The 20,582-nt window shown below is 37.7% G+C and overlaps 1 protein-coding gene across 5 annotated transcripts in view; it reads left to right on the forward strand.

The window, feature by feature from the left end:
* Rasal2 (RAS protein activator like 2) overlaps nucleotides 1–20,582 on the forward strand; it is a 384,331-nt gene that overhangs the window by 361,856 nt on the left and 1,893 nt on the right. For 2 of the 5 annotated variants that reach the window (XM_017796364.2, XM_029560207.1), the window contains exons 12-18: nucleotides 338–539; nucleotides 3,104–3,303; nucleotides 4,009–4,870; nucleotides 12,583–12,717; nucleotides 14,299–14,501; nucleotides 15,891–15,978; nucleotides 19,145–19,175. In XM_017796364.2, the coding sequence (XP_017651853.1) occupies nucleotides 338–539; nucleotides 3,104–3,303; nucleotides 4,009–4,870; nucleotides 12,583–12,717; nucleotides 14,299–14,501; nucleotides 15,891–15,978; nucleotides 19,145–19,175 (1,721 nt within the window). The remainder of the gene's footprint in view (nucleotides 1–337; nucleotides 540–3,103; nucleotides 3,304–4,008; nucleotides 4,871–12,582; nucleotides 12,718–14,298; nucleotides 14,502–15,890; nucleotides 15,979–19,144; nucleotides 19,176–20,582) is intronic. The other 3 variants (XM_008826125.3, XM_017796365.2, XM_008826126.3) reach the window with 3 other exon arrangements.

The following is a 20,582-nucleotide window of genomic DNA, read 5'->3' on the forward strand; positions in this document are numbered from 1 at the left end:
CTTGAAATATATATTATGAGCAAGGAAGAGACTACTTATAATGTACTTGGAAACTTTGGAAATTAGTAAGTTTGTCTTGATGAGCAATTGGCAGATAGCTTCAAGAGCTGTATTAGATTTGAATACCAGGAAAAGGAATTTTGTCTCTAATCTACATAGGACAGCTACTCATAGCTTTTCAGTATGTACTACAGTAGTATTAAGAAAGTATGTTTTAAGCCCTTATAAACAAAATTGTTGTCTTCAAAAATAAAAAGAAACTGTACCTTTGTGTCAAATCAAATGTTCCTACCTCTTTTCTTGACTGTGTTCTTTCTTGTTTTCTCACCTAATTCAGGTTTGGTAACAAAGAGGAGTACATGGCATTCATGAATGATTTTTTAGAACATGAATGGGGTGGAATGAAGCGCTTCCTTTTGGAGATCTCTAATCCAGACACCATTTCAAACACCCCAGGCTTTGATGGTTACATTGATCTGGGCCGAGAGCTTTCAGTTTTGCATTCCTTACTGTGGGAAGTAGTTTCCCAACTTGATAAGGTAAAGTAGGTGGAAGGGTAATGAGAGATAGAGAACTTTAATTTTGTCTAGATATCTGAAAGTAAATGGTTATCATTTCTGAGTAAAGTAGGTGATCTACAACCAGAAATTCTAGAAAGCCATGGCCAGGCGTGGTGGCGCACGCCTTTAATCCCAGCACTCAGGGGGCAGAGGCAGGTGGATCTCTGTGAGTTCAAGGCCAGCCTGGTCTACATAGTTCCAGGATAGCTGGAGCTACAGGGAGACCCTGTCTCAAAAAGACCAAAAAATAAAAATAAAAAAAATAAATTTCTAAAAATGTATAATGTATTCTGAAAACTTGCCATAGAAACTGATAGCAAATATTTGTGTGTGCCAGTCCTTTTCATGTATCCTTTTTCATGTATAATAAGATAAAATGAAACCTCATCTAGTGATTACTAACCAAAGTAAAGGCTAAGAGTCTGAAAATGCTGTTTTCTTATTCTGTGGATGTAAATTAAGAATACAGAAATAATTATTTTATTGTTTTCTATGGATTTTTGTTGTGGGTTGTTTGTTTGTTTGTTTGTTGAGACAGGATCTCCCTGTAGCCCCAGCAAAGAGATCAGCCTGCCTCTGTTTACCAAGTGCTGGGATTAAAGGTGCATGCCACCATGTCTGGCAGAAGTAATTATGTTAATCATTTATTTTCTAACTACAAATGAAGAATTTTATTATATCATTTTAACAAGTAAATATAGAGCATACCAATCATTTTCTTCCTTCTGTAGTTTTACAAGGAAGAGTAGATTTTGTTGTAGAAAATAGTTAAGTAGTAGAAAAACTTCAAAAAGTTCTTCACTTTTAGAAATGCTAAGATTTTAAGCTGTAGTTATGTGAAAAGTAAATTCTTTTTGTATGAACCATGGCTTAACATTCTTCAGGAGGCATTCATACCTATTTAAGCAGAGTAGAAGACTCTGTTGATTGGCTTGAGCATGATGAGTTTGTGTGACAGCAACACACACACACAAAATCTATTGATTGTTGACAAGATAAAGAATACAGAAAGGCAGCCATGTAAAGCTGCTAGCAGTTAAGGAATCCCATGAGACCTCATGAGGATAAGAATTCTGTAAGAAAAAAAAAATTGTTGCTGTTACTAGAATTGTCAAGGTCCCCTTGTGGTCACCAGATGATACAGGGGAAATAGGGGTCCCTTCTTGAGGTTCTTAGTCTCATTAATAACAGTTTAAGAACGAACTCAAATGGAAGCTTGAGGACAGTTTATTAAGTATAAAAGAAAAACCCCCAGAACAGGAAAACTGTAAATCTCAGCAGCTGCCTGGAAGAGAGAAGGAAAAAGCCATAGTGTTTAAGCTGACATGGAGGTCAGACACATGGCAGAAAAGCAATCACATGGTGGAGATGGGAGCTTTAAAGAAAGAGTAAGGAAGCCCAAAGTGTTAGGGAAAGCATGCTTATAAAAGAGGTGGGAGGAAGAATAATTTAGAAAAGTGGGCAGATTTAGGACACTGCATGACTGTGACCTGGATAAGCTACTGCGCTAGTAGTAGGGATTCCAGGAAGGAAAAGCACAATATCGCATTGAAGAACTAATTATTCCACCTATCTCTTTTAGTATGGCTTAAGGTGACCCCACCTCCCTTGACTAGGTGATTGACCTGGACCAGCAGGAATTTTAGGTCTCTACCCAGGCCAGAGTCTATTCTCCTGACCAGAAGGAAGTTTTTCTTAATGGGTCTTTATTGTTGTTCTAACATTAATATGGATAAGGCAAATATTTTTAAAGTTGTCCTTTGTTCTGTAACTACATCAGTGACATACACAGAGTTATTTCATAAATAGGCCTAGTTTATGATCAAAGCCCTTTTAACCAGTTTTGCTGTGTAAATATACTTCTTCCTTCTTAATCTCTAGTAATGGGAACCAGAAATATATCTAGACATCTCAGAGAAAGAAAGATTACCTGATTTTGCTGTTTTGTTTTGTTTTGCTTTTTTAAAACAACAGAAGACAGTTGTCATTGAGTCAGGGTTCCCAAAATTGACTGGGATAGTGGATTGTAATGTAAACTAACTGCCTGCCCTCAGTTCTTTGGGTCCCCGAGTTCAACATCTTTCTGTATGTTGTCAGCATGCATTGCTTTTCTCACATAATCTTTTTTCTTTGGAAGTTTCATCATACTAGCCAATCATCTGGTCTTGAAGTTCTTTTTGTTAAAAGGTGTTTGACTCTTCCCCTTCCCTTTCCACCTTGGCCACTCAAGAGACTTAGTTTGCTTTGCATGCATATTTTAGTCGGAATGGCAATAGTTTGGTTGTTTTGAGCATGTCTTTTAATTTTTATTTGCATAATCCTAATTTCTATTTCCTTTCTTTCCTCAATGTCTGCTGCACCTTGTTTCGCCTCCTCCATTCATCTCGACGCCATGGTTTTGCTGCTCCATAACAATGCATTATGAACCTGCCACTCCCATATACAATACCTACCCTCCCTCCAACCTTCACCCCTCCATCAATGGGCATCATTGTTCCCAAAACAATCTGTTGTGGATCTCACAATGCTTACTATCCAATTAGGGTGAAAATTCCTTCCTACAGGCAACCGTGGCAAAATTGGGGCCTCTCCCTCGTGTTCTTGCTGATATTACCAAGTCTCTGACTAACCCTACACCAATACAACAGCAGCTAAGACGCTTCGCTGAGCATAGTTCCAGTCCAAATGTCAGTGGAAGCCTCTCCTCTGGGCTACAGAAAATATTTGAAGACCCCACTGACAGGTATGAAAGAAAGGGTTTGAAGTGTGCTGTCCCAAAAGAGATAATGTTTAGATTTGTCAGAAGTCAGTTATTTATTGAATTTTCAACTTTAAAGTTATGAGCAATTGAAAAAAATATTTGCTGGGATAAATCCAATTGTCATAATGCTCAACTGCTACATAGTGTATTTTCTAGAATGATACTGTAGGTTATATATACTACAAATATACATAAAAATCTGTCCTCCTTGATGAAAGATTGAGATTTTATAAAATTGGTGTTTTCATATGATATACCACTCCAAACTCTGTAGCTCAAACTCAGTTAAAACCATTTTTCAGTTGTCTGTGTCAGCTGGACAGGTGGATAAAATGTTGAGGCTTAGACTTTGTGTTCTGAATTAGCAAGATTTGTGCTTTTAACTGGGAATAGAGCATCTCTTGAAAGTTTAGACAGAACTAAGTATGAATTTATAATACCTTGAGAGGATTCTAATTCAGGAAAGACTGGTCAGTAATAAGGTAGTATATCATTTTCCACCTTTGGGAGAAAACTAGCAGTGCTAGATTTTATTCTAAGAATTGTAATGATGAAATCTGAGTTTCTGATATAAACTCCACATTGGGCCTATAAAAGTTCAAAAGAGTTTGTATGCCCAAACTGAAGAATCTTAACTATATTAAATTTACTTCAAGAGTAATTAAAGGGGCCTTTCCTTCTCCACAGTGATTTGCATAAACTAAAATCTCCAAGCCAGGACAACACAGACAGCTATTTCAGAGGGAAAACATTATTGTTGGTTCAGCAAGCCTCCTCCCAGAGCATGACTTATTCTGAAAAGGATGAAAAGGAAAGTAGTCTTCCTAATGGTCGGAGCATCTCCCTCATGGACCTCCAGGACACTCATGCTGCTCAGGTGGAGCATGCATCCATCATGCTTGATGTGCCTATGCGCCTGGCAGGAAGCCAGCTTTCCATAACCCAGGTGGCTAGCATCAAGCAACTGCGGGAAACCCAGAGCACGCCCCAGAGTGCACCCCAAGTGAGACGGCCCCTGCACCCAGCCTTGAATCAGCCAGGAACTCTTCAGCCCTTGTCATTCCAGAACCCTGTCTATCACCTCAGCAACCCAGTTCCAGCAATGCCAAAGGCCTCTGTAGATTCCAGTTTGGAGAACTTAAGCACTGCCAGTTCTAGAAGCCAAAGCAATAGTGAAGACTTCAAGCTCAGTGGACCCAGCAATAGCAGCATGGAAGATTTCACCAAACGTAGCACACACAGTGAGGACTTCTCCAGGCGACACACTGTGCCAGACAGACACATACCTCTTGCTCTGCCCAGACAGAATAGCACTGGGCAGTCCCAAATCCGAAAAATGGACCAGGCTGGGTTAGGTGCCCGAGCCAAAGCACCCCCATCCCTGCCGCACAGTGCTTCCCTACGAAGCACGGGAAGCATGTCAATAGCATCTGCAGCCCTAGTGGCAGAACCTGTGCAGAATGGAAGCCGGTCCCGGCAGCAGTCCTCTTCCTCCAGAGAGAGCCCTGTTCCCAAAGTCAGAGCAATCCAGAGACAACAGACACAGCAGGTAGGGAAGAGTGCCAGAGGAGTTTCGCTTCTACTTGCTCTAGCCACCTTTTCAGTTCTTTATATGTAAATCATTCAGGAATCTAATTGATAGCAAAGTTTCCACTTAAGGCTATTTTCTGTAACCTTTAAATGGAAAAGGGAAATGAACATTTTGGGAGGCCTCTCGCTAGGTTAGACAACAGACTATAGTTTGACTCATTACATTTAGGAGACTCTAACAAATATTGGGGGTGGCACTTTGCTTCTATGAGGAACAGAACTGCTGCCTAAGTGTGCACTTAGAACAGATTTGTGGTATTGAGTGAATAATTGCATACTTAAACTAGGAGGTCTGTAGGCAAAATCAGCTATATTTTGGGAATCTAGAGATTAATCTTTCTTAATTTTTTTCCTTGCACTTCCAGAATAAAAATGTACATTCTGAGAATTTAGAATTTAACTGCTCTCCACTTCATCCCTCAGTTCCCTGTGGAAATGCCAAGTCCCATGTGCCTTTTCCTGGAAATGGCCAGAAAAATAAACAACATCTAGAGAGGCAAGGGAAAGGAGGAGAAGATAGAAACGCAGGTGGTTGGCAAATAGTCTAAATAGTCACATTTTCCTTCTATTACTGCATAATCACACCAATCCTAATATGATAAGATAGTGAAACTCATATATATTTTGTCCTTTGATATAAACTAATAATCTTAGAGCCTGCTCACTCTCCCCCTCTGCCCCCTCATATGTGTGTTTTATCTAAAGTATTTTTTCCTAAAAAAAAAATTGTAATACATCTATACAATGTATTTTGATCATATCCCCCTACTCCTCCCAGATCCACCCCCCACCTCCTCCCACATTCGTGTCCTCTTTTTTCTTTTTTTATAGCCCACTGATTCCAGTTTGTGCTGCCCATGTATTCATGGGTGTGGGGCCATCCCCTGGAGCATGGTAGACCTACCAAAGGCCACACCCTGAAAGATAACTGACTCTCCCTCTACTGTCAGTAGCTCCTCAGCTAGGTGTGGGGGCTTGTGAGCCCCTTCCCCTTCTCATGGAATTTTTTTGAAACCTAGTTATACTGTCTAAGTTCTAAGGAGTTCATGATTAAAAGAATTCGATGACAAATCTTTTTATGCAGCAAAATAACTGGGCAGGGAGGCTATAATAAAATCCCAGTGCATCTATATAATCTATCTATATTTTTCAGGGAGACACTTCCCACTTTAGTACTTCTTCCTTGTCACTATTACAATCAGAACCCCTTGCATCAATAGTTGTTTACAAAAAAGTTGGAACATTTACAGTATCCTTGGATGTAGAGGGCAACTTGAGTTGATTCTGGGGACTGGCGTCCTAGGAAGAAAGATTTAGTTGATTATTATTTCCTGAGAAACGAAGTTCTTTAGTCTTAAGTTTTTGTTCTATTTTGTTATATTGCCAAAATTTCATCAATTCCTTTGATCTAATAGGCATTTTCATCTACAGGAAAATTATACATACTCCTGTACATGTAGCCCAAGCTGGCTAGGAGCTTGTGACCCTCCTGCCTCTGCCTCCCCAGGGCTGGGAATATAGGCAAGCACCACCACATCTGTCCAGTATATCTTTTGTGTATACTTATATAGAAATGTATGTAATTTTTGTTAAAAGACTTTTATAAATAACTGTTTATACCTTACCGTGACTTAATTTCTTCACATTGCTTCTGTACTAGTTTCTGGTTGATAATATTTTCAGAGAATTAAAATATTTATTGGGAGGAGAATGCAAAGAAAGTAATTTTAGAGATGAAATTGTGTATGACAACAAGCAGTTCTTGAGGTCTTAGGGCAACTAAAGAGCCGTGAGGATGAGAGGGAAGGACATAGAAGTAAAAAGGATCTTATTGATAGGGTGTTGACACAGGTCCAGCCCTGGAAAGAAAAGGAAAATTAAAGTTTTCTTCTTTGGGCAGGCAGTACTCTTGTTACTGCCTAACTATTGACTCCTTGCAGTGTACTTAAAAAAAATTTTTTTTAATCTGTTATTTCTGCCCATTCCTTCTCTGTCATCTAGTCCTCAGTTCCCAGGGCTCATGACTTGGGCTGGTTGTTTATAAATATAAATTTTGCATGTTTGCCTGGGACTAGTTGTCATTTATAACCTTTTTCTCCTATAGAAAAAAATATAACACTTATCATACAAACTCAGAACATATATTTCCACAAGTGAATACAGGGCTGCCCAGATCGATGGGAGGCAGGAAATGTATATCTCCAAAAACCAATTTAAAATTGAGTTTTTCTGTCATGGCAGTTAATCAGCTAGGGAATGTCTATAGTATATCAGCATGAAGCTGGGCACAGCCACAGTGAGATACCTATCACAAATTTAAATGTTCATCTTCTTTATGTCTTGCTACTACCATATCAGTTGAAACATTAATCAGTGTATTTTGATTGCTCAAGTTTCTGGATTTTCTACAGTGGCTTTTTCTCCCTAGATGGCTTATTCTTTGGAACTTGTGTTATTACTCTTTGTTTCCTTATCTTTCAGTTTCTTGCTTATGTTTTTCATCTCACTCTCATGAGGCATCTGAAATTCTATATAAATCAGCACATTTTTAAGACAAATTCCTCTACATATTTTAATTGCAGATTATATCAGGGAATTTTTCTTTCCCCCAAACTAGAGGATTTCTTTGTGGAGATTGTTCCGTGGGCAGCTATAATTATCCATAGCTTTGTCCTCTGTAAATTCCATTTGTGCCTTAGCACAAAGGGACGGCCTTTGTTGGCAATGTGACTAGCTTCAGTCTTCTCAGATAGTGAGTAGGGAGGAAATAAAATCCTGTTGAAACAGTTTACAAAGAAAGAATTCTTTTCAGAAAATTCTGAATTTTGACCCCCTTGAGTACTTGTTTGAATTTTTTTTCTCATTCTCTCTCTCTCAATCTCTCTCTCTGCATTTCATGAATCTTGTACAAATAATAGCCTTTATTTATATAAAATATATGAGTTGTTCAGGCTTAGTACGTCAGAACTTTGAATTTGAAGAGGACTTTTAAAATAGCATTTGACAAACTCAGTATAATGCTGCAATTTTCAGATTTAGACTCGTTGAGGCCTCTTCTAACCAAATTCCTCAAGAGCTCTCAGAGTTCACTTACTTTATTGTTGATACCAGAAGAGTTACTCACTTATGACAATGTATTTCACACCATGAAGAAGCTGAAACTAATAAGTGTTGTTTACAGCTACTAAACACTAGTAAGGAACCGGGAACTGGCCTCTTCCCAGTTGTCCCAGCAGAGCCACACTGTGGCTAACTACAGTATCGGTGAAACTGCTCTGTCAGGCCCTTTTGCCCTAAAGCATTATTTTATCCCCAGGGAAACTCAGCACAGCTTCATCTCAAGCAAAAACTATTTCTGGGAGACTATCCTCCTTTTCCTGTCTTTTTTATTCTTCATTTTTGTTCATTACCTTTTGAAAGTCGTAGATATGAGTTCTCTCCCTAAAGCTATAGCTAAGCAAGATGGAATCAGAACCACTTATCAGCCTCTTTCCTCCGTTGCTTTGCCTACAAATTAGAGATGATAAATATTGTTAGGTAGACAGCTTGTGAAAAGGAGATGGAACAGTTGTTGAGGAAAAGCCTTTGATGCACTTCCAAAGAACCAAAGGAAGAACAGTGTCCTTCTTTGAATACATTTTATTTTAGTAGTGAATTTTAAAGAAAGCTCACAGTATTAATAAATATATTTTATTGAGCATCTCTTATAAATTTAGCCAATCAGTATCATTTTATCATTGAAAAGAATGGTATACTATTAGATTGGCAATGTAATTGGGAAAAAAGACCAGTACACATGAGAGTGGAAAGATGGCTCAATGGTTAAGAGTACTAACTGCTCTTGAAGAGGACCCAGTTTCAAGTCCTACCACCCACAGCTCACAGCCACCTATAACTCCAGTTCCAGGGGATCTGGTGCCCTCTTCTGGCCTCTGAGGGCTCCTGCATGTACATGGTGCACATAATCAGATAGACACTCACACATACACATAAATTAAATAATAAATTTATAGAGAATATGTATGTATAAGAAAGTGTAGATTTTTCTTGTAGAGCACATATAATAGTTTTGACAAAAATTACCTTTATTTTCTTCCATTCTAGTATAGTAATTACTTTTTATTTCCTAAATATTATCTTCTAGTTTCTTGATAATTTTCTAAAGGCTTTATCATCAGTAGAAGGAATAAAGTTGATCTAATTGATCTTACCAGTTTTATTCATCTTGTGATCTTGACCACTTACTGTATCACAAGCAAAATGTTAAAATATATCAGAAAGTGACTCAGTAAGATTCACCCAAAAGAAGAGAGTTGAACAATCTAGTTCCCATTGTACAATCTGTCATAATTCAGAGTTTATTATACTAGTCCTCCTAAAAAATACAGTGACTACCACCATCACCAATATATGAACCATTCCTTGTTTTAACATCTCACTTAACATTTAAAGCCTAGATCACAGGACTGGAGAGATGGCTTGGCATTTAAGAGCACTGGCTGCTCTTGCAGAGGACCTGGGTTCAGTTCCCAGCACCCATATGGCAGCTAACGACCATGTGTAACTCCAGTTCCAGGGGCTCCATCACCCTCTTCTGGCCTCCACGGGCATTGCACACACTGGTGCACTAACATATATGCAGGCAAAATACTCATACACATAAAATTAAATAAATAAATTTTAAAAATGTAGATCACCTAAGTTACTATGCTTTTCAGAGGTAACTCTTTTACCTTTGTGTGTTCTTAGGAGTATCATTCATTTAAAACCAAGGACATTTATAGAAAATAAAGTTATCCGTAACAAATCATAGAGAAGGAAAGTTCATTTAAACATCTTATTAACCACAGAAACCACAAAGCTATTGAATAAAAAAGCTTTTAAGTAATAAATTTCTAATAGTAATGTTATTAGTTTTGATAGCTACATTATTTCAGACTGCTACTCAATAGAAAATCTTGATCAAGCAGCTTTCCTGTGCCCTATATGTGCTAAAATATAAGATTATAAAACTAAAAAGGCATTTGTCTCCTTGAAATACTGATTTTTCTATTAAGGCTTTAAAATTCAGTGCTATACTTTTTTTGTCTTAGGGGGTGTATGTATATCAGAAATTTAAACCTGGTATTTCTAATTTTCTTCATCAATACAGAAACTGTTCATTGTGCTCTGCTTTTAAAATCCAGCAGGGGGAGTACTGTGTGTGTATTTGTGTATAAGTACTTGCAATTTACCATGTGTTTTTCACTTTCTGACTCATTTTTTTCATAACTTTTAATGTGGATAGTAGCTTTCCTTTTTGTAGATGACTCTATGTCCTACTGGCCAGAGTTCCCAAAGTGTGGTGTTTAAAATGATTTAAGTATACACAAGGTAGTTACTTAATCTGATACATATAGGAAAACTATATAACCATTAATATGTGACTATACATTACCTAATTATATAGTATCAAATTCATGATTTTACTGATAATGCTTAACAAAAGGGTTTAGCTAAGTATAAAAAGATGTTTTAAAAATGATAAGTATCCAGGTGTGGTGGCGTACACCTTTAACTCTAGCACTCGGGATGCAGAGGCTGGAGGATCTCTGTGAGATCAAAGCCAGTCTATAGGCATGAGTTCCATCCCAGATGGGACCACAGGGAAACCCTGTAGTTGTTGTCTTAAGACAATAGCAATCAAAGAAAACAGAGATAAGTAAATAATGTATTTTTTATTGGTAATAAGGTAGGTATAACAAAAAGAGATACACAAATAAATATAAAGTATTAGAAAAACATAACCATAATAGAAATGGAGGTAGAATTATAAATACCAAGGTATGAAGTTTAAAACTAAGACATGCGTATGTAAAGTAGTGACTTTAAAAGAATAATTTCTACAAGTTTGTTCACTCTGTGTGTGTGTGTGTGTGTGTGTGTGTGTGTGTGTGTGTGTGTGTGTGTGTATGTATGTGTATTTATATAAATTTCACCTATCCATCCTCAGGCATAAAGCCATTCTTGTTAATACATATCTATAATCTGTTTGTAAAATAACTAAATCAAATGATCCTTCAAACCTTTAAGCAACAGCCCTATATTACTCCAGCCCAGTTACTATGTCTCTCACAATCCATCTCTGTTAAGCCTCAGCATTTTTTTTCATTTCATCTTTCTAGTCCTCATAGTCATCAAAATCCAACTTTTATTTAGAATTTAACTGAGTTCTTGTTACAAATGAAATGAAGATTGTGTGGGGTGTGTTTTTTTTTACTGTCTCAAAAAGCATCCCTCCCCCAAAAATATCTTGTATTTGTACTATCTCCCTGTAGCCCAACTGGCCAGGAACTCCCTGTGGTAGACCAAGCTGGCCTAGATCTCAAAAAGATGACCTGCCTCTGCCTCCTGAGTATGCAACCATGCTTGGCGGTATAAAGATTCTTAAGGTATACAGCTTGGCATAGGGGTGAAAATTCCCTTCAATTATGAAATTTAGGAGACTTGGTCCTCAAAATATAAATCCATTTTAATTATAAAAAGCTAACCCCAGTACAAAGCTATGCTAGCACATTCACACATTCTCTCTCACTCTCTCTCTCTCACACACACACACATACACACATGCACACACACCTTTCTCACCTCCCTCTCCCTCCCTCACCTTCATACACATACATAGAACATGTACTTAACTTTCTTCCTATCTCTGGCAGCCTAGAATATAACACTCTTGTTACCAGAGAACTTTTCACAGGCATTATCTTACAGTCCTTCTAACTCCCTGAGATGATCAGATAGGTAATGATTATAGTGAGATGATGAAATCTCCTTTCAAAAAATAAGGAAATAGCATTTAAGAGATCACTTTAACTATGAAGTGACAAAGTTGTTTCTTAGCTGCAAAGTGGCAGAGTTGTTTCTCAAGATAGAATTTTTAACACTCTGTATAGCTATATTGAAAAGGGACAATTTATCTTGTTATCCTAACTAGATAGAAACATGCTTTGAAGACAGACTTCCTTGTCTAGTTCTGGGGACATACTTCAGAGGTAGTGTGCTTCCCTGGCATGTGCAAGGCCTGGGTTCTATTCCTAGCGTAACAAAACAAACTGAGAAAGTATCTTGTTTTAAAAAGGGACTCTTCAATGATCCGAAGACCCGAGGAATTCAGTGTTTGATAAAAGTAGTAAATATCACTTCTTCTCTTTCTCCAAATGGTTAATATAAAACTAAGCATTTAGCATTCTGATGTGTAAATGGTCACCTTGTAAGTTTGTTTAGCATTAGCCAATTCTTTTCTCCATGATTATTTCTGGATTCTACAGTCATCCTGTCACCTGTGCACTCAACTTATCTTCCTTTTATTTTGTCATCTTAATTTCAGTGGGTAATTTCATAGCTGACATTTGTATGTTGGTAAGCTAATTAATGATTTTAAGGCTTTGGATTTCTTTAGAATTAAAAAAAGGACGGTTCTTGGATATTATGTATACAAATTCAGAGTGATCAGTTCCTATACAAATACATTTTCTCTTTCCCTACCCCCTAGCCCTGACATTAATAGAGTATTACCTAAAACTGAGACTATTAGAAAATGGGTGATCACTAATTGTGTCTTCCCAGAGTAGCTGTCATGATGGAGTATAATGAGAGTTTTGGAGATGCTAATAGCAATCTCTAATGTAGGTTCAGTCACCTGTGGACTCTGCCACAATGTCCCCAGTAGAAAGGACAGCAGCCTGGGTTCTGAACAATGGACAGTATGAAGAGGATGTGGAAGAAACTGAGCAAAATCAAGATGAAGCCAAGCATGCTGAGAAGGTAGAGCCTAGCTTGTCTTTACTGACTTACTGGCCTGAAAAACTGATGGACAATGAAAGGCTAGCCTAGGACTCACTGTGTAGCCCAGGCTTTTCGCTGTGCCTCTTGTGTTAACCATTGTAACTGTAGTCAGTAGTCCATCTGTGTAAATATATGTAGACAAACAATGCCCATCATGCTAAAGGGGATTGATGTAACATGATTTTTTTAATATAGATTGCCTTAATTTAGAGGGCACTCCAATGCTCATTTCCAGTCATTTTAGGTATTTTATATTTTTATAAACCTTGGTCTTCAACCAAATTAACAATTACCTTAGGACTGCACTTCCTATATCTTAGTAACAACTGGTTTGTATTTTAGTTTTGTTGCTTTTTGTTTGACTTTTTGCCTGTTCTAGATAAAGAATGCCTAGCTTTACAGATAATTATTTTAAATACATCTGTTGTCTGAGGACTTTCATTCAGAGGGTGTTTGTTTGTTCATTTGTTTTGGTCGGGGGAGTTCATTGGTTGGTTGTGACAGGATCTTATATATGTCCCAGACTGAAACAAAAGTTAAACAGTAACCTTGACATCACAATATAACATTGCATTTAATTGATAATCAGGCAGTTAACATCTTCCTATTTATTAGAAAAATCATAAACTGTTTATTAATACAGTCTAACTCTTCAGAAGTATCATAAAAAAAGTTCACCTTTGACTTTCTAGATTAACAAGCATGATTTAGAACTGTGGTGTTGAATAAGCAGTAACTACTTGTCTTTTCATCAATTAAATGAGATGGTCTTATATAAGTTGCATTTTATAAAGCACTATACTGACTTATCATTAGTTACTAATGAGTGTAAGCAGCCCATCCATAAGAAAGTTCATGCTTCCCACATTTGGCTTTCAATTGCAGTCACACCCCATCCACCAGAACTTCAGCGCATTGAAAGGGCTACATAACAAAATGTATTATAGAATTTATGGAAGGCTAGGAGAACACAGTGGTACCAAATTGGACAGAAATAGCCTACTCTGCCATGAAATTGTATTAACCGAATTAGTGGCTTCGCATAGAAACATTGCTTATTCTCTGAGTTGTCTAAAGGGCTGTTTCCAGTGAAGTGACAAAAGGCAGTCTAATGAGCCATGGTATCAGGAATCTTGCAGCACAGGTGCTGATACCTAAATTTTTTCTCTTGTAGACAACTGGCTTTTTAAGTTGTCAAGCTTCTGTTTACTCTTCTTTTTTTCATTTTTCCACCTCCCATTTGATACCATCACAGATTGGATGTGATTTGCAGCAACTGGTAGTTTAATGTAGAGAAAAGCACATAAATATGTAGAATTTGAAATGCCAATTTAAGATTTAAAATAAAAAGTAACAAAAGTAATTTTAGAAAGAGGGCAAAGCTTTGTTACCATTTATGCCAGCTGATAATTTTAAATAACACAAGCAACAGCACAGGAATGGCAGCTCAGACAGTGTTAACTATGTTGCCTAGGGTTTCTTTGGTTGGAAACTATATCACTAATTTCTAAAGCTGATATCCTTCCTCCTGTCATTTGTGCTTCTTCTCCTTTGCTCTAGTATGAACAAGAAATTAGCAAACTGAAGGAACGCCTGCGAGTGTCCAGCCGGAGGCTGGAGGAATATGAGCGCCGGTTGCTGGTGCAGGAACAGCAGATGCAGAAGCTGCTGCTAGAATACAAGGCCCGGCTGGAGGACAGTGAGGAACGGCTACGCAGGCAACAAGAAGAGAAGGACAGCCAGATGAAAAGCATCATCAGCAGGTTAGAGGACCACCTGGTAGCAGATGTGGACTAGTTAGGTGCGAAGATGTGGGGAGATGATCCAAATATGCTTAAAGGAATAGCAAAAGAAAGACATTTTCATCCATGTATATGCCCTGTTGTACTCAGTAGTGATTTTATCTTTTCAGGTATTTCAGATTTGAGCTCTAGTGTACTTCTGTGAAGATAAGTGTATGCTTTTTCTTTAAATACGGCAGATTTAGAAGAGAAGAAAAAGTAACAACTTCAAAGTTTTAGAAAATTGGATTCTAAAAATCTTAAGCATCCAATATTTAAATCAGTTTTTAAAAACAAGTCCAGAAATACAAAAAGAAGTCTCACTGGATGAGACTCTTTGGCCAGAGGACCAAAAGAGTGTCACTGATGCCAACAAGGGAGATTAAAGAAGAGACCCATTTTACTATATATTTATAGAGCACTTGCTGTGGGCCAGGCACTTTTTCTAAGCACTTTATAAATATTAATTTGTTTTATCTCCATCTCAGTCTCTGAAATAGGCATTATTACCTTACTTACAGATAGAAAAACTAGCAACAGATTCATTAAATCTCTTTCCCCAAGTCACATAGTCAGTAGGGTTTGAGCCCAGGCATCAGGCTCCAAAGTTCATATCATAATCACTGGCTTTCAATATGGCCAAATGTTGCAGATAGACTAAGTCTTAAGAGGACAGAAAAAGGTAACTGTTTTAGTAGCCTGGCACTAGCTGACTATCATGCTGAGAGCCACTAGAGTAGAACTGGGGACTTAGGTATTAATGGGTTGAGATGTACAGGGTGGATGAGAAACTAGTTCTATTCTAGAATGCCCTGTAGGAAGCTGAGCTGCAGAAGGGAAGAGGAAGATAGGATAGTGACTACAGTGTAACTTATAAGAGTGGATGGTGTGTAGCCACACATGCCCATAATCCCAGCACTCAGGAGGTAGAGGCAGAAGTATCAAGAGTTAGACACCAGCCTACATAGCAAGTTTGAGGCTAGCCTAAGCTACATGAGATACTATCTCAAAAACAAAGCAAACATAAAAAAAATACAAAGAAGTGGATAGGTTTTTGATTTTGTTTTAATTGGTTGGTTTTTAGTGGTTCATTTGATATTTTAAGTTGTTTGCTGAGAGCATGATCTAATAGGAAGAAAATGATTATAGGAATACTACTCTCATGGAAATGAAATGTATAGAACCCAGCCACAGGTCAAAGAACTAACCTCAGATATCTTCTTCCAAGAGGAGGATGGGCAAGAGAGAACATAGAAAAGATTACTGCAATAAAAGAGGTCTTTCATTGGGAATCATGAGTTTTAAGTTTCTCATTCTCTGTATTACCTAGCCATGTCTTTAAAAAGATATCTCCTTCCTACCACCTTCTAGGCTAATGGCTGTGGAAGAGGAATTGAAGAAAGATCATGCTGAGATGCAAGCAGTTATTGATGCAAAGCAGAAAATAATTGATGCACAGGTAAGCAGGCACTGGGTCTAGTAGAAACCACTTGTTTTTAATAACTGTTATTTTCTGACTTCCCATCCCTGCAAATGGCAAAGCAAGTACTAGAAAATGAAACACTGAAAATTTCTTGGCATTGTCTTTTGAATATTAAATCAGTTTCTAGATGACCTCTATTATTTTTCTTTGATGACATAGCATTAATATTAGCGTGCAAAGTATTGGTGTGTTTAGTGTAGTTGTTTGACAAATCTTAGCCTAGTGCATGATAGACTTTGCTTCTTTCCTTATGGAAAGGAGGGCATTCTCTAAAGAGTTACTGTAAAAAGTGCATTGCATGTGTTTGGCTTGTGACCTCCACTGACCATTGCTTGGCTGTGCTGTTCACGGTCTTGTCGGTCACGTCCACTGCTATCAGCCCCTAGTCCCAGACAATAAAGGAATTACAAGGATTAAGCTTGGAATGTGCCTGGCTGCCCTTCTTTGTTGGTGCTGTGCTTAGAGAGCTTCTTTGGGTAAAACTTTATAAGGGTGGCTACAATCAGAACCTAGGCTTCTGTTTATACTAGCTTACACCTAGTGGAATTATGCCTGCCAGGAGCACTTCACAAGAACACACCAGTGATCAGAGCAAAACCTAGGATGGGGGAAGTGTTTCTAATCCCTTGTTACTTTATCGGTGTAAAGTATTTTTGTATTTCTTAAAGGGAAATAAATAACAAAAGATAAGTTTAGTTTTGATAGTGGCCTATCTAACCACACTGACTGTATCACCTCTCTAGGGACAGCTAGCTGATTTGCATGTCTCATCTTTAAGCTGTGAAATGATGAGAGTATTCTACTTCCTTCTCTACATGTCAACCAGTAATCAGTATATGCTAGAGCTCCTAGTATTCTTAAACATGCACTTAAACTGGCTAGTTTCCTTATGGGGTCAGTATAAAGAGCATAGCCATGGAAAGAATGCTTCATAGGCTTCGTTCATCTTGGAGCTCACTAGACTTAAAAGCCAGTTAGGAGTTGTGATGCTTTCTCATGAGTATGGCTCCCCAAATGTTTTGGACCTTTGAATTCTAGATATTTTGATATGATATGCACCAGAGAATTTTATGCTATAATTATTTCACTTGATCTTTTTAAAAATAAATTTTATAGCCAGGCATGGTGCCTTTAGACTCAGGAGGCAGAGGCAGGCGGATCTCTGTGAGTTCAAGGCCAGCCTGATCTACATAGCGAGCTCCAGGCCAGCTGGGGCTACAGGGAGGCCCTGTCTCAAAAAGACAAAATAAAAAGTTCTTTCTCTGTGTCCCCAAGGTGAGTGAGGAAAGAGCAGTGGAAACAAGGCCAGCTCATTATGTCATCCTATTAAAAAATAAATGCATCACTCCATACCTGTAAGAGAAACAACCTGGATAGAGAAACAACCTGGATAAAGAAGGCAATTTAATCAGAAAAATTATGGGTAAAAAGGTTTCACTTTTGGATTCTTAATATAAAGCAGAGAAAGCTTTATTAATAACCACACCAGGAGAAATTTTAGTGCTGAGATAAAATATACTTTTTAGTGATTTCAGCCAATCTAATCCAGTCAGTCCTAAGCAAGAGGAGCTTTCCTGTGTCATAGTCATGCCTTTGCTGGCTAACAGGACAACCCTATCACTAGATTTCTAGAAGGTTTATACTGTACTTGCCCCCAATTTTGACTTTGGTATGAAGCAGAAGTCATAGTCACTAATGGTGGAATCCAGGGAATGAATCCAATTTACCAGGAGTCAAAAGCACTCAGTTTTAACCTGGACGGTGTCACTGTTCAGACATGGGAGAAATAGTATCCTCAAAGTTCAGTTGGTCAGATCTACATTCTGTCAAAGCAATTAATACTTTGGGTCTGTGCCTCAAGACAGTGGTTTTCAAGTGGCTTGACTCTCTGGATTATTTTGATGGTGCCAAAGCACCTTCCTTAGACCAACATCCAGCTGCTCCCATTGACTGCTCTCAACTAATGGGTCAGAACATGGTGAGATTGGTTAAATGTGGTATGTTATTTACTAAAACATAGACCTTACTATATAATATTTATTTTACAAGACTTACTATGAATCTCTAAGGAATACTCAGACAATCTACTAGACCACATTTTGAAAATTGCTGAATTGTGCACAGCACAAATCATAAACACCAAAGACAGGGCCAGAATATTGGCACACACCCTAAATTTCAGCATTTGGGAGACTGAGGCAGGTGGATCTCTGTGAGTTCAAGGCCAGCCTGGTCTACATAGTGAGACCCTGTCAAATAAGTAAGTAAGTAAGTAAGTAAATAAATAAAAATAAATAAATAAATAAACAAAATAAATAAGATAGATAGATGATAGATAGATAGATAGATAGATAGATAGATAGATAGATAGATACATACATACATACATATAGAATGTCCTAAAAGGGAAGCTATAGGCTTACTAATACATTAGAATCTTGTTATAGCCAAAGACTGTACATCCTTGTGTGTCCTTTGTAATGAATGACTTTGTATCAGATCCTTTTTTCTGTAAGAACCAATCTTACGTCTTAAGTATTCATTGGAACAGAGCATCCATTCTGACTTTGTTGCTTGAATGAAGACATGTTTGGGAATAATAGTTTCCCTAAGAGGTAAACCCATAATTTTATATCCCCAACATGTGTCTTAGTGTCACTAATAGTAAAAATTATTTCTGAAATAATAACAATTGTTTTCTGTGCACTAGAATTAATCTTAGCACTTCTCAGAACACTAACACCCAAGTGCTCATGAATGGTTTTCATCTCTCAGCAGCCCTATGATCCTTGTCTATGAATTCAAACTCCCTCTCTCCTTGAGTCAGTTCATTCTGCAAAACACAGGCTGGCCTCAACCATTTTCTTTACAGAACTGCAAAGGGATGAGTGCCCAAATCACCAATCCTGGATCTTATAGCTCAGACATGGGGATCAAAATGATGGTACCAAGAAATCTTTTTAAAAAAAAAAAAAAATAAGACAGGAAATGTACCACCTTTAACCCCCAATCATGAGGCCTTGTGACTCCAGGATCTCTCCATGTGACTAGATGGAGAACAGAGAGGGACTTTCTCCTATGAGAAACAAAGCAGCTGCCTAGTTACTATTGCAAGTGATATCTCCGCTGTGTTAAATTACAGGTCATAAATGGAAATGAGATTATTCAAACAGGCAAGTAAACCCTATCCGTTCTCTAGCTGAGCAGTTCCCAGCCCTGGCCAGTGCACTGGCCTCCTACACATTCCAGCTCCTGGTGCTCCAGTGTTAAGTCCTTCCTGTCAGGTGTGTTAGATTGCTTTGCTTTCCAGTCCAGGCAGAGTCAACATGTCAGAGAAACTTTTGCCAACTGAACTTAACTTTCGAAGGGTCCTATTTGATTTTACTTCTTTTACTTTCTGTCTTATTTTGAGAGGTTAACAATGGGGAAACTACAAAGGGAGTTTCTTGGCTTGGAAGCCTTCAGCTGTCTAGTAGGGGAAGTTGCTCGGAATCAGTTATTACCTTTATTACCTATGCAGGCAATACATAATTAACATCCTCCTTGGCCTTCTTTTTGACCCTTTAAGAATCAATTTTTTGTTGTTGTTTTGGGGGTGTTTTGTTTTATTTTGGTTTGGCGGTTTAACAAACCCTGGAGAACCCTATTTTTCCTTAGTATTGGGACCTTATAATTTATCCCAGTACTGAGATGTCTTTCCTTGTGTATTCATTTCAAGAAATAAGCAGTTATAGTATGGTATTTTACTTAATATGAAACACACAAGAAAAATTATACTGATTAAGAAAACCAAATAAGTATTTTAATGTTTGAGATAGGGTCTCCCTATATAGCCTGATTATTTAAAGTTTTTTAAAGTACCATTTATTCTGTTTAAGAGTCATTTCTCTCCATGAAGCAGGGCCAGTCTTTACCTATTGGCTTTGAAAAAACCTATACGTGTTTTCCCACTAAATTCCACTGGCTATAATTTTTTTTAGATAATTATTTTTTAAAGCCTCACAGCTCTTTCTTTGAATTTTTCCTATCCTTAAAACAAGTTATTCATTCAAACATTTTTAACCTATAGATAATAATAGTAATTTTTCTATCTTACCACCAGAGAAAAGGAATTTTTAAGGAATAAGCAGGAGTTTTTGTTTTTGTTTTTCACACATTTGAAACTGTAGCCACCATCTCTGTTGCCATTCAGATAAGTCCCTACACTCAGCAAAGTGAGAGATAAAAGAAGGTATTGCTTGATGCTGTAGTTGTCTGTAGCTGTACCCATATTTTTTCTACTTGCCCTGGCCATTATTCCTGTAGCATGCATTCCAACGGGCCAGTGCTGGGTTGGTAGCCTTGTGTCGCTTCTGCTTTCATAGTAAGAAGTAGCAACAGCCTTCAGTCCTCCTACCTGGCTGTGAACCTTACCTTAACTAAATCTCACCATGCTTCTCCCTAGGTAAATTCAAAGACTCTTAGGAAGGAAAGCTTTGTTTGGCATCAGTGTTGATCCTCATAGGCTGTTTCTTTCAATTAATGAACATAGGTCAAGACTGTCTTTGTCTTTATTTTCTGAGAAATATGAACTTCATGTT

This window comes from Nannospalax galili, unplaced genomic scaffold (assembly GCF_000622305.1).
Source record: "Nannospalax galili isolate Female #2095 unplaced genomic scaffold, S.galili_v1.0 scaffold429, whole genome shotgun sequence".
In the NCBI taxonomy this organism is placed as follows: Eukaryota; Metazoa; Chordata; class Mammalia; order Rodentia; family Spalacidae; genus Nannospalax; species Nannospalax galili.